The sequence below is a fragment of the Dipodomys spectabilis genome, unplaced genomic scaffold (assembly GCF_019054845.1).
Source record: "Dipodomys spectabilis isolate Male_0828 unplaced genomic scaffold, ASM1905484v1 ptg000001l, whole genome shotgun sequence".
Lineage (NCBI taxonomy): Eukaryota > Metazoa > Chordata > Mammalia > Rodentia > Heteromyidae > Dipodomys > Dipodomys spectabilis.
In genome coordinates this window covers 15,169,879-15,183,008 of record NW_024870678.1, presented here as the reverse complement: position 1 = coordinate 15,183,008, position 13,130 = coordinate 15,169,879, and the positions used below count along the sequence as shown (strand labels likewise).

The following is a 13,130-nucleotide window of genomic DNA, read 5'->3' as shown; positions in this document are numbered from 1 at the left end:
ATATGAAGTGTGAGAAGCAAAAGTCAAAGATGCTACCGCAGTTTTTGGCCCAAGCAACTGACTAAAGCAGCCATTAACAAAGTTATTGGGAAAACAAAATGGGCTGAAAGAGGAACATTCTAAGCTTAAGATGCACTGTAATACCGTAACTTCGGTATCTGGCTTATGTATTGTGTGATTCCTAATCATAGATCCATTTCTTACAAGATTTTAAGCAACTAATCATAAAATGAGGATCTGATTCTCCAAAATCAGAGGTAGTCTTAAGTGTTTTTGAGTCAGAGATTTTTAAACATTTGTATTTCTACAGTAATCAAAAAGTATCATCTTCATTGTGGTGAATTTGAATACATGTATAGAACATATAATAAAAAATAGCCAAAAAATAAAAATTTTTAAAAATTAGAAAAATAGCCATCAACAATTGTTATACATTAATTCTGACATAAAAATCTAGAAGCATGACTGTTAATAAAGACTGCCTCTGGATTCTTTTTATAAAAGAAGAGCTGTATCTCCATCTCTTAACAGTGAACCTTTTACAAAATGTGTTGTCAATTTGTCAAGGACTTTAAAAAATTTTTTTATTATGAAAATACTGTACAGAGGAGTTACAATTACATGGGCAAGATAATGAGTACATTTCTTATCAAGCATTGTTGCTTCCTCCTTTGTTTCCCCTTGCTATCCCTTCGCATATCCCCCCGCCCAAAGTTGTAAAGTTTGTTTTTCAACATAACGACTTGTACATCTCATTGTTGCAATGGGTCCACCTGTATCCTTATTAAAACGATTTGTTTTTTCCCTTCCCCTCCACAAATTATACCAACATCAAATACAGTGAAAGCAGGGGGTATATCATGGGGGAAATCATATAAGAAATCATTTAGAAGTGGTGCTGTGGCTCAAGCAGTACAGCGCTCGCCTTGAGCTGAAGAGCACAAGAGAGCGCCCAAGCCCAGAGTTCAAGCCCCACGACAAAAAAAAGAAAGAAAGAAAGAAATCATCATCTTACAAATATGGACTTTTTTTTAAACTATGTAGTACTATAGCTTGAGCCTGGTGACCTACTCTAGCTCTCACTCTACAGCTAAGGCACACTTCCATCCAGGCTTTTAGTTAGTGAACAACATATGGGAGTCTTGAAGACTATTCTGCCTAGAACTGGCTTCAAACAGCTATCTTCTGGATTTCAGCCGCCTGAGTAGCTAGAATTACAGGCATGAACCACTAGTTTCTGGTGTGTGTGTGGGTGTGTGTGTGTAGTACTAGAGTTTGAACTCAGGGCCTCACATCTACTCTGGCTCAGCTGGGGCTCTACCATGTAAGCCACATTGCTCTTCAAACACCTTTTGTATAAATCTGGTTTTAGTGATTTTAATAAAAGAGTCCAGAGACAAATTTAACACAGTATTCTTTCATTTTTATTTTATTTTAATATAAGTAGGCACAGATGAAAGAGTTCATTATAGCAATTTTACAGTTTCAGGATTGTACACATGCAAATTGTCAAAAGATGCACAAATAATGCACTCAATACTATTTTGGACATTCCAAAGACAAGTTATGAATTAGTTTTGCTTTAAACTACTGTTATAGATAAGGAATTGTCAAAACAGACTGCCAACAAAAAAGGTTAACTGAATTTTAATTGCAGTGATTTGTAGTAATTTTGTAAAAATGTGTTTACAAGGGTTTTTCCAACATGAAAAAATTATGAGTATAAACCTATCTACATTAAATCAACTAATCCCATTTTCAACGATCAATAAGGCATTTGAGAATTCCTTAAATATCTTCCATTTTTATTGTCATAACATTGCCAATTATAACACTGCACATTCACATAGTAAAATATTCTAAGGTGCATATGATGAAGATTCTTTCCATAAGGCTGGTCATATTTTAACTCAGTTATAGAAAACTACAGTGACTCATTTATCTTAGTGCTGACTGAGCTATTTTAGAAAGCAATGCTAAAAAGTCTATCATCTAAATTAGAGAGCCATAACAACTACTTGTAAATCTCTCTTCCCACCTCAGGGAAATACCCTAAGATTTGGACATCCACATCATTTGTAAAGTAATAGTAGAGGCAGAACATATGGAAGGTACATATGTAATACTCAGCCTAAATTGCCACTGTCTACTTGCCTAACAGTCTTGAATATTCAGCTCTACTTCCAGCTATTCTCAGAAGTTGTGCTCCTCCACCACCTTTTCAGAACATTACTGTACTTGACACATTAAATTAGCACTTCACAAATTTCTACTCATTGATTTTGTGTGGTGTGACCTATGTAGTCTTAGCAATCATTATTTCCTGATCCTGGCAGTATCTGGTACATGTTAAGTGCTCAAGAAATGTTTGCTGAGTGAATAATGAATAAACTAAACTAAATTGATTCTGTATGCCTATAACTAAATATTTCAGAAAGTAGTTCATTATTTGGAAGTATGTATAATATATCCAAACAGGAATGCAAACTTGTAATCTCAGCCTATTTCCAAAAAGCACTCATCTTTATGATCATTCCTATTTGTGTTCATGGCACTATTACACACTGGTATGATACAGGATTAGCTTTAAGTATCTACTTTTCATTCACATTCATTATTGTGACTGTAGATTAGCACCGAAAGACAATTTCTAGGGATACATGCTTCATAAAATGGCACATCAGTTCAAGCCCCACAACCAACAAAAAAAAAAATGACACATCAATAATATTAATTTTAGGTTATTAAATTTTCTTGTCTAAGTCTAGAACTATTCAAGGTCAGAGTTTTTCATAATCAAAGTTAGATCTAACCACTTTTTATTCTTAATTCTGTTTGGTGCAAAAAACATGCTGTGAGGCAAGAATTTCTGCCAGTCTTACTATGTTAATAAAACCATCTTATGCTTTTTTTTCTTCTTTATGTTTTTACAGGTAAAATTCCATTTCAGAATCTGTTAGCAAAATTGCTGCATATTGAAATTTTCTGTCAGAAATTATAACATAGTAGTGATCTCTTATCTAAGGTATCACTTTCTGTGGTTTGCCTTTCCAGTCTGTGGCAAACTGAAAATATTATACTAAAATTCCTGAAATAATTCAAGCATCTTAAATTCCATGCAATTCTAAGCAGCATTATAAAAGCTTACTATCTTACTCCATCCCACCTGGGATGTGAGTTGACACAGTACACATTATCCACCTGTCAGTTATCAAATGGTCATAGTATACTTATTAAGCTTTATTTTATTAATAATAGCCCTAAAGTACAACAGTGATGTTGGTATTATTACAGCATTTGTGTTACAATTGTACATTTTATTATTATTATTAATATCCTATTATATTTAATTTATAAATGATACTTTCATCATAGATGGATGAGGACAAAATAAGAGTATATAAAGGATTTATTATTCTCCTGGGTTTCATACATTCTGAGTCTTGGAACATCATATCCTGATGGGTAATGAAGTGTGTGTGTGTGTACCTGCACTTTCAGACCAATTGATTTAAAAAGATACTAGGATTCACAAATTGAAAAATACCATCTGAAAATGAGTAAGATGTAATCTATACATAATTGCTTCATCAGCAAGATCAGACATTACTAAGTACTAATACTTAGTATTTATAAATTTATATTATTTAGTATTTGCTAAGTTTTATTACTATTTGTTTTAAAATTTTATGTGGAAAAACTATAGATTAACAAGAAATAGCTCCTTTCTTTTGTACCTTTTTAGTAATAAAAATTCTAATGAAGTACTTCATTTACCAGCTTCCTCATCATAATAAATCACTTTCAATACTACTGAGAAGTGAGACTGAACTTTTAAGATACATACATGGAGCCTATCTTCACTGATGAAATTTCTTTTAAATAGAAATTTAGCCACATATTATGCATAAACCCTTACAAAAATAACCATCAAAACAAAATCAGTGACAAAGTATTCATATAACAATTTTAACAGATTGTTCAAAAATGATGTTAAGACTCCTCAGTAATAGTCTTTCATAAAGACCAATAAATCTTAAAATTACAATTAAATTTCAAAAGGACCAAAATATTAGCTCATATTGAGCCAAGGTTAGGAAAATCTTCCACTGTTGATATTTTCATTTTCTTAGTTTTTCAATCAAATAATCCGCCTGTAATTTTAAGAAAACACACAAACATATGTTTTTATCCTAGATGCTAGTGCCTCTATCCAATAATTTTGTTGACATCCCTATTATAGTAAGGATTCCAGAAGAATATGGTAATACATATTCTGTACATAAAAATATCTTATAGAGAGAATCATGATGGGTCACACCTGTAATCCTAGTTAGGAGGCTGAAATTGCAGGACTACAGTTCAAGGCTAGCCAAGGTAATAACTTCACAAGATCCCTCTTAATCAATAAAAAGCTAGATATGGTAAAATGTACAGCTAGATATGAAAATAGGATTATAATCCATAAGTGCCTGGGCATAAACACAAGACACTATTCAAAAAATTACTACAAGCACAAAGGCCTAGGATTGTGGATCAAGTGGTAGAGCACCTGCCTAGAAAGTACAAGGCCTTGGCTTTAATAACCCTCTAACTCTCAGTATCACCTTTAAAAAGGTGAAAAAAATTTTATAGACTACAGTAAAAATACTCTACATTTAATACTGATAGACTGTAAGCTAATTACATACTTAGAAATTTCAATGCAGCAAAGAAAACAAACATAATAGTAATGTTTTAGAAAGCAAACTAGGAAACTTAAATACATATCACTAAATGAAAGAAGCCAATGTGAAAAGGCCATATACTATATGATCCCAATTACAAAGACATTCAGAAAAGGACATAAACTATAGAGACAGGAATATAAGCACTGGCTACCAGGGCCTAGAAGCGGATGGGATGAACAGGCAGAACACAGAGGACTTTTAGAGCAGTAAAGCTATTTAGGACACTGCAATGGTAGAGACACATCTTTATACATTTGTCAAACCCACAGAATATATAATACCAAGAGTGAACTTTAAAATAGTGAGAGGGGCTGGGAAGGTGGCTCAGTGGTAGAGCGCTTGCCTTGCATGCATGAGGCCCTGGGTTTGATTCCTCAGCACCACATATACAAAAAGAAAAAAGCTGGAAGTGGTGCTGTGGCTCAAGTGGTAGAGCACTAGCCTTGAGCTGAAGAGCTGAAGGACAGCACCCAGGCCCAGAGTTCAGGCCCTATGACTAGACCCCCCAAAAAAATAAAATAAAATAAAATAAGTGAGATGATTGCAAGAGTCCTACTGTGGTGAGGGTATAACAATGGAGAAGACTATGCAGGCAGGGGATTCATGAAATCTTATACTCTGCATTCAATTTTGCAGAGAACCTAAACCTTCTCTAAAACATAAAATCTATTTTTTAATTAATGTCTTTGAGTTACATCATTTCAGAAAGCCTTTTGTAATCATCTTTTATAAGCTGAAAATCGAAGAGATTTTAGAATAAATTTTGGTATCTTTATGTTTTCAGCCTCGTATATTATTGGCAATGTCCTAGATTTAAGAGTTCAGATAATCAAAATGACCCATTAACAGATCATATATTTTTTTAAATTATTATTATTTTTTTCCAGTCCTAGGCTTGAACTGAGAGCCCTGAGCCTCTCTATACTTAAAGTTCATGCTCTACCACTTAAGCCACAGTGCCACTTCCAGCATTTTTGAGTAGTTTATTGGAGATAAAGAGTCTCACAGACTTTCCTGCCTGGGCTGGCTTATTACTATTATCCTGGACTTTCTCTCTCTAAAAAAAAATAACCCCAAATATTGTCTATGGATGTAATTCAGTTGTAGGTTATTTGTCTAGCATACATAAAAACCTGGGTTTTAGTCCTAGAACAGAAAAAAAGTTCAGTGTGTTTGTCTATATAGGTATAGATATGTAGTAGGTATGTAAAGCAGTATATTAAAACAAGTGGTTACATCTATAAGAATCATAAATACCTAGTGTTGACAACAAATGAAAAAACTACAACCAAAAGCACAAATACTTTAAATTTATATTGGCATGCTACTGATATAACAATAATACTTACTGTGATAAACCAATAGGAATTTGCTCTATAAATCAACTTTGACAGGAAGCTAAATTGCTTGACTGGCGCCAGAACATGAAGATGTAGGTGAGATATAGTGCAGAATGGTGGTACATGGAATCCCATCCTAAAACAGAAAGATAAGAAATGACTGACAAATCAGTTTTATAATAGTTTAAAAGTACTTTTCAGGTTATATCATGTAACTATCAAAGATATCCAAAACAGATTACCTCACGTAGCCAGATTATTATTCATAGATCTTTTACTATTTTTCTTTTACATATTTCAGAATATTACACACTTCCTCTTCTTTTCGTGTTGAAATTCCCAGTAATAGCAACTATGTAGGAGGATCTTAACAACATATTATGCTTCAGTATAACTTCCATGAATTCTGATGTGGCATTATTTTCTAGTCACTGCAGTCTTTAACATATTAAGCTTTAATTGTACTAAGATATGCTCCTGCAGTGAGTCTTAAAAAAAATTCACTGGATAGTCATTAAGTAGTATTCCATTATTACAAAGTGTAGCCAGTAGATGGCATACTTGCATCTTTAATGAAGTGCTCAATCATTTCAGTAGTAAAAATCAATCATATTACCATTAAAAAAAAAAACCTTCTATTATCACCTAATTTTCTTTACTACTAAGTCAGATAGTAATTATTTATAATTGCTTTGTAAGACACTTATAGACACTTTATAAAATACTTTTTTTTTTTCAGTCGTGGGGCTTGAACTCTGGGCCTGGGCGCTGTCCCTCAGCTCTTCAGCTCAAGGAGAGCGCTCTACCACTTGAGCTACAGCGCCACTTCCGGTTTTCTGGCGGTTTATTGGAGATAGGAGTCTCACAGTGTCTCCTGCCCGGGCTGGCTTTGAACCGTGATCCTCAGATCTCAGCCTCCTGAGTAGCTAGGATTACAGGCGTGAGCCACCAGTGCCCGGCTTATAAAATACTTTTAATAGACAAACAATAAACATTTTAAACCTGATTTATCTTCCTAAAATTCAGTTTACAAATAGTTTTGCAAGTCTGTTTATGATGAGTGGAGCAAAACATATCTATAACAATAAAACCTTGAAATATCTACATTAAAACCTAGAAATATTTGCCTGATCAAACCAGAAATGTCTGGGAGTATAGGAAGAAGTCACAGAAGAACTAAAGAGTAGCTGCAATTCCCTGGGCCTAATAATGTAGATTCAGATATAAAGAACATACTGAAAAGCTCCTACTATTACCTAATAGAACAGACTATGAAACAAGAATCATAAGAAATGGAAGCAAGTGATCTGGAAGTTAGGAGAAACTCAATGGTCCACTCAACAATTTCATTTTAAAGATAGGAAAGCAAAGATAAAATGTTTAAGAATTAGGTGTAGTTGTTAAAATCTATAGTCTCAGCTACTGCTGGGGGAATTAGGGGGCACTGATTAAGGACCACTGATTGAGTCCAAGAGTTCTCAGGCAATAACAATATCCTATCCAAAAAAAAAGTTTAAGACCCTGATTCCAATTAATAAGTGACAGAGCTAGGAAGGAAACTCGGGGCTCTTGATTTTCCAATATGATTTCTAATAAACACTCTGTGACTAGAAAAGATTGTTGTGCTTCAAGTCAAAAGGTCTCAAATACTATGTTCTTTGTCATTATAAAACTTGAATAATTTATAACAGTTTTAAGAAGGTTTTCACACATTTATATGTTACAGATAGGTAGAGCAAGTATTATCTTGGAGAGGCAAAATAACTTGTCCAAAGCCATTTCATTAACATGTATGTTTATATTACTAGAGATTTTTGGAAGATGTTTAGACATGATAGAAAGAAGTGTTATTAAATTCATACTACCAAAGAACTATGTTCTTACATTCAGGAAAAAGTATGCAACCACAGCTAGTGCCAAATACAGTATACAAGTGATGTGTGTGTATACATGTGTGCATGTGTGTGTGTGTGTATGTGTGTGTGTGTGTGTTTTGGTTCTATAGCATGAACTCAGAGCCTGGGCAATGTCCCTAAGCAAAATTTTGATGAAGGCTATACAGAGTGTTTTACTACTTGATCCACAGCCCTATTTCCAAACTTTTTGGTAGTTAATTGGAACTAAGAATCTCAGAGACTTACCTGCCCAGGGTGGCTTTGAGCCATGATCCTAGCTTCTCTGCTTCCTAAATAACTAGGATTACAGGCGTGAGCCACCAGAGTCCAGCTGTTGATAATCTTCTTTATTTTTATATATTTTTATCTTTATTTTTGTCAGTCATAGGGCTTGAACTCAAAGCCTGGATGTACTCCTAAACTTTTTTTGCTCAAGGCTAGCGCTGTACCACTTTAAGCCATAGTGCCACTTCCAGTTTTCTGGTGGTTAACTGAAGATTGAGCTGGCTTTGAAGTGCGGTCCTCAGATCTCAGCCTCCTAAGTAGCTAGGATTACAGGCATAAACCACTGGCACCTGGCTTAATAATCTTTTTTAAAGAGAGATATTTATATTAATTAAACAGCTAATTGAACATCACATGCTTTTTCTCAAACTTTGTTAAATGCTACAGTCCAGGTCAGGAGGCAACAAATTCAAGTTAATTTCATGCTACAAGTCTTGACTTTTTTTTTTTTTTTTTCCTGTCCTGGGGCTTGAATAATGGGCCTGAGTGCTGTCCCTGAGCTTCTTTTGTTCAAGGCTAATGTTCTACCACTTGAGCCACAGAGCCAATTTGACTAGTTTATTGGAATGTGTGTGTATATATATATATACATTGTATATATGTATATATATATATATATATACATTGTATATAAATTGTGTGTGTCTATATACACACAATGTATATATATATGTATATCAAATAGAATATATTATTATATATACATATATTATTGGAATATATACATATATATTTATATATTCAGATGTGGGGCTTGAACTCTGGGCCTGGACACTTTTCAATTCAAGGCTAGTGCTCTACCACTTGAGCCACAGTGCCACTTCCAGTTTTCTGAGTGTTTTTTTGGAGATGAGTCTTATGGACTTTCCTGCCAGGGCTGGCTTTGAACTGTGATCCTCAGATCTCAGCCTCCTAAGTAGCTAGGATACAGGCATGAGCCACCAATGCCCGACTTGGATATTTTTAAATCAATAAAAGTTTTAAAAAGTTCACATTACACACAACTTATATGGTTAAACATACAGAATTTTAAAAAAGAGTATCAATAGCTATTTTACCTACTGATTGCATACACACACACACACACACACACACACACACTTGCCCATCTAAATTATAAGTGGGAATTTTTGGAAGTTGTATGAGTTATTCTACCAATGAACTATAATCTTACTTTCAGAAAAAATTATCAACTTTGCTATGACTGCTTCCCTTCTCAATGTAAATTAACATTTCAAAAATCAATAATGTGTATTTTTCTTTCCAGAACATACACATACCTTACATCTGTAAAGTCAGTGAAATTATTCCTTTCAAGAATGGTTTTTCCAACAGCTACCATGCTCTCAACTATAAAACAGGAAAGAAAAATACATTATATTGTGAGAGATACAAAGGTCACTAAATTTCTATTGTGGTTTTTAAGATCAAAAGTCATGTAAAATAGGTAAATATTTAAACTATAGGTTACTGGAAAGTCTGCTAATCAACAACTGAAATGAAGTTTAAAACTGAGCAACATCACAAAATGCTACACATACAAGGCCATTTTGGATAGCTGTTGAGTAGATTTGTCAAGCAGCTATTTAAGACACCTGATACCAATGATTCTAGTCAGGAGACTAGCTCAACAAAAAAATAGTTTGAATTAAGAAGACAGTATGTTCACTGCAGTAAGATTCCTAACAGTCAGGGGAGGAGGTTGGTCCAACAACATAAAATTTTTAGTTAGATACAAGAAGTTAATAAATATCTTACTTTCTTTATTCTTATGCATACTTCATATTTTTTCTAATGGAAAGTTTGGTTAAAAAAAATCCACCAGATTTTTTTCCTTTTAATCATCAGTGCCATTGCTGATGTAATTCAGGATGGCTTAATAATAAAATAATACTGCCACATCTTACCCAGTTCTATTTGATCTCTGCTTAGATCTTTGCAACTTCCAATATGCTTCTTTGGTACCACAAGATAATGATGGGTTGTTGCTGGTTTGATATCTTTAAAGCAAACTAGGTCTTCATTCTAAAGAGAAAAGGATGTCAGTAAATTTTTAAAAGTTAGGGTTTTGTAACGCTCTGTTGCCTGATCTAAGTATCAGAGATCTTTGAAAGGGTATTGGTTTCTAGGTTCTAGCCCCTTCTGAACATCTTAGGATTATATATGAATTTCAAAATCAGTCTTTAGTTTCTGTCCTTAGATGCTCATTTCTTCCAAAGAACAGAAAGCATCTTCTTATATAAGGTCTATTTCAAAAAGTAACTAAGAATAAAGTTCATTAAAACTTCATTACCAACAATCAGAGTTTTACATCTCATTTTACGTTTTCCAACCCCTATTTAAAGATTACTTCACTCTTTGTATGTACTTTTAAAGGCCTTGCAATAATTTTGCAACAAATTACTAAATTCCTTTTTCCTTTAACTCTAGCAAGGCTGCCATTTAACATATACTTATACAATATTATCTTTTTTAAACATTTTAAAGCAATTACATATACTTTGCTTTATGTATATTTGCCCCTTTCTAGTATTAGGAGTACTGAAAAGCTTAAACAGACTCCAGCTTACTGTAATAATTTATGAGCCCAATCCACATGTGTGGCATCCATTTTCTGGTTGGTAGTAGTCCACACAGGAAAAAGAAAAGGACAGAGAAAAGATAATGTTTCAACCTATTAACACACTGGAGTTTCAGGTTTTCCAAGAGAAAAGTATATCTTCTTTAAACGACATATATAATATAATAATATATAGTCAAAATTAAATTCAGTGTCAGAAAGCATACTTTCTCTCAGCCAAATATCTTGAGTACAGATGAATATCTTGAGTGCAGATGAATTCCCCTATATTCAATTAGAAATGACACTGGAGGCTACTATTTTCCACCACTGTTACAAAATACCACATATAATCAACTGAAAAGGAGGATTCAAGGGAGCTCCTGAAAACCTAGCTATTTAGGAAATGGAGACAGGGAGATTCTGGTTCAAGGCTGGGTGATGCACAGAAGTTTTCAAGACACATTCTCAACCTAAGGCTAGGTAGGCAGTGATGTATATGGTTCCCAGCTACAGGGGAAGAGTACAGTATTGAACATCTGTCATCCCCAGAGACCTGGGGAAACTCCAGGAATAAGACTGTCACCCAGGACAGACAAAGTAAACGGTAATGAAACTCTACCTCTAAAATAACCAATGCAAAAAGAAGCTGGAGGCCTAGCTTACGTGGCTAAGTGCCTGCATGATCCAGCACCAAAAAAATAAAATGATAAAACCTTAAAAGGGAGGAATTTTTTGTCCTGCAATTGCAAAATCAAATTCTGATAACCACCATGGTTTAGGAGAGTTCACAGTGGGCAAGCTCAAAGGAATTTGATTTTGCTTGTATGCTGGTACTTGGTTTGAACTCTGGGCCTGAGTGCTGTCCCTTAACGTTTTCACTAAAGGTTGTCACTCTACTTCTTCAGGTAGAATGCCATGCCACCTTTCGCTGATTAACTGGAGATAAGAGGCTGATGGACTTTTCTGCCCAGGCTGGCTACACCCGTTATCCTCAGATCAGCCTCCTGAGTACCTAGGATTACAGGAAAGAGCCACTGCACCCCAAGACTTGATTTATTTTTTAATTTATTAGAACTATACTGTCTCTGGAGCTGATTCTCTCAGAAGGTGGTGCCTTTAAAAACAGGTACAACCATGTGTATGTGTGCCAGGTATGTATTTTTGAATATCCGGACAGTCTTCCAATCTGAAAATTTCCACATATCCCAGCTAACACTTCAGTGGAAATCACAGGCTGGTAAGTAACAGTTGGACTTCAAACCCACTCCTTTCTTCCACCCTCTCCAGATGTACTCCCAACTATCTGCTTGCACAATTACTACGATTTTCTACACAGTTTTCTTCCTGGAATCAGTGTGTGCAGAATTTAAAACCACTATCTATACAGGAGAAAGAAATTTTAAAAAGAGTGAGAGAACACAAATAATAAAATGCTACTTCATGCCTTGGTATACCTTCAAAAGTGGCACAAGTATTTGACTCTATTATTTACCTTTTCTTCTTTCCAAGAGACACCTCTGTCCTCAAAGTGAAGTCAGTGTCCCTTACGCATCACACACACACACACACACACACACACACACACACACTCACACACACACACACACACACCCCTTCCCTCCCTCCCTCCCTCCCTCCCCAGAGTCCCAGCCCGCCCTCGCGCCTGTCGCCGCCCACCTCGCAGGGCAGGAGCTCCGTGGGTTCCTGCCGCCGGGCGATCCGACAGAACACACAGCTGCCGTCGTAGTCCCCGGTGTCCGGAGATTTCGCGGCAGCGCCGGAGTTCTCCGTCGACGCGGCCACCGCAGGCCCGGCAGGAGCCACCTCCTTAGGGCCGGGAGCTGACTCCAAGCCGGGGCTCACCTGCTCCTCCGCCATCGCACCTGCCCCTGCCGCCCAGGCCCGGATTCTCCACGACTACTGGGCCTGCGCGGGGCCCGCCGTCCGCACCGCCTCCGTGTCACCTCGAGGAGTCACCCCTCGCCTGGCGGCGCTGGGGCAGGCAGAAAAGGGAGCGCGCTGGCCACCCTGAGCGCCGGAAGAGGGCGGGCGAGGCGGTCGCGGCCGGCGAAGCCCGCTGCCGCCAGGGGGTGAGCGAGGGCGCTCGCCAGGGACCGCCCCACGCGTCTCGTCGGGAGTGACGCACAGCATGCGTCCGCGCTTCGCGATGACGTCACCGCGGCGCGGTAACTGATTGGCTGCCCCGTGTCAGTTCGGTAGTTCGGGAACAGACTTCGTCCGGAAGTGCACGCCGTTGTGTGTACGCGAGCCGAGCCATTTACCCGTGAGTGTGCCGATCATTTCCCCCACGGATGGC

The 13,130-nt window shown here is 36.5% G+C and overlaps 1 protein-coding gene across 1 annotated transcript; it reads right to left on the bottom strand.

The window, feature by feature from the left end:
* Positions 1-1,401: 1,401 nt before the first annotated feature.
* Hint3 (histidine triad nucleotide binding protein 3) lies at positions 1,402-12,799 on the bottom strand. The gene is made up of 5 exons (XM_042685733.1): positions 12,491-12,799; positions 10,158-10,275; positions 9,531-9,600; positions 6,080-6,206; positions 1,402-4,154 (listed from the first exon to the last, which is right to left on the bottom strand). Exons 1-5 carry the CDS (start codon positions 12,689-12,691, stop codon positions 4,122-4,124), a joined length of 549 nt encoding a protein of 182 aa, XP_042541667.1. The 5' UTR covers positions 12,692-12,799; the 3' UTR covers positions 1,402-4,121.
* Between the last annotated feature and the right edge of the window lie 331 nt (positions 12,800-13,130).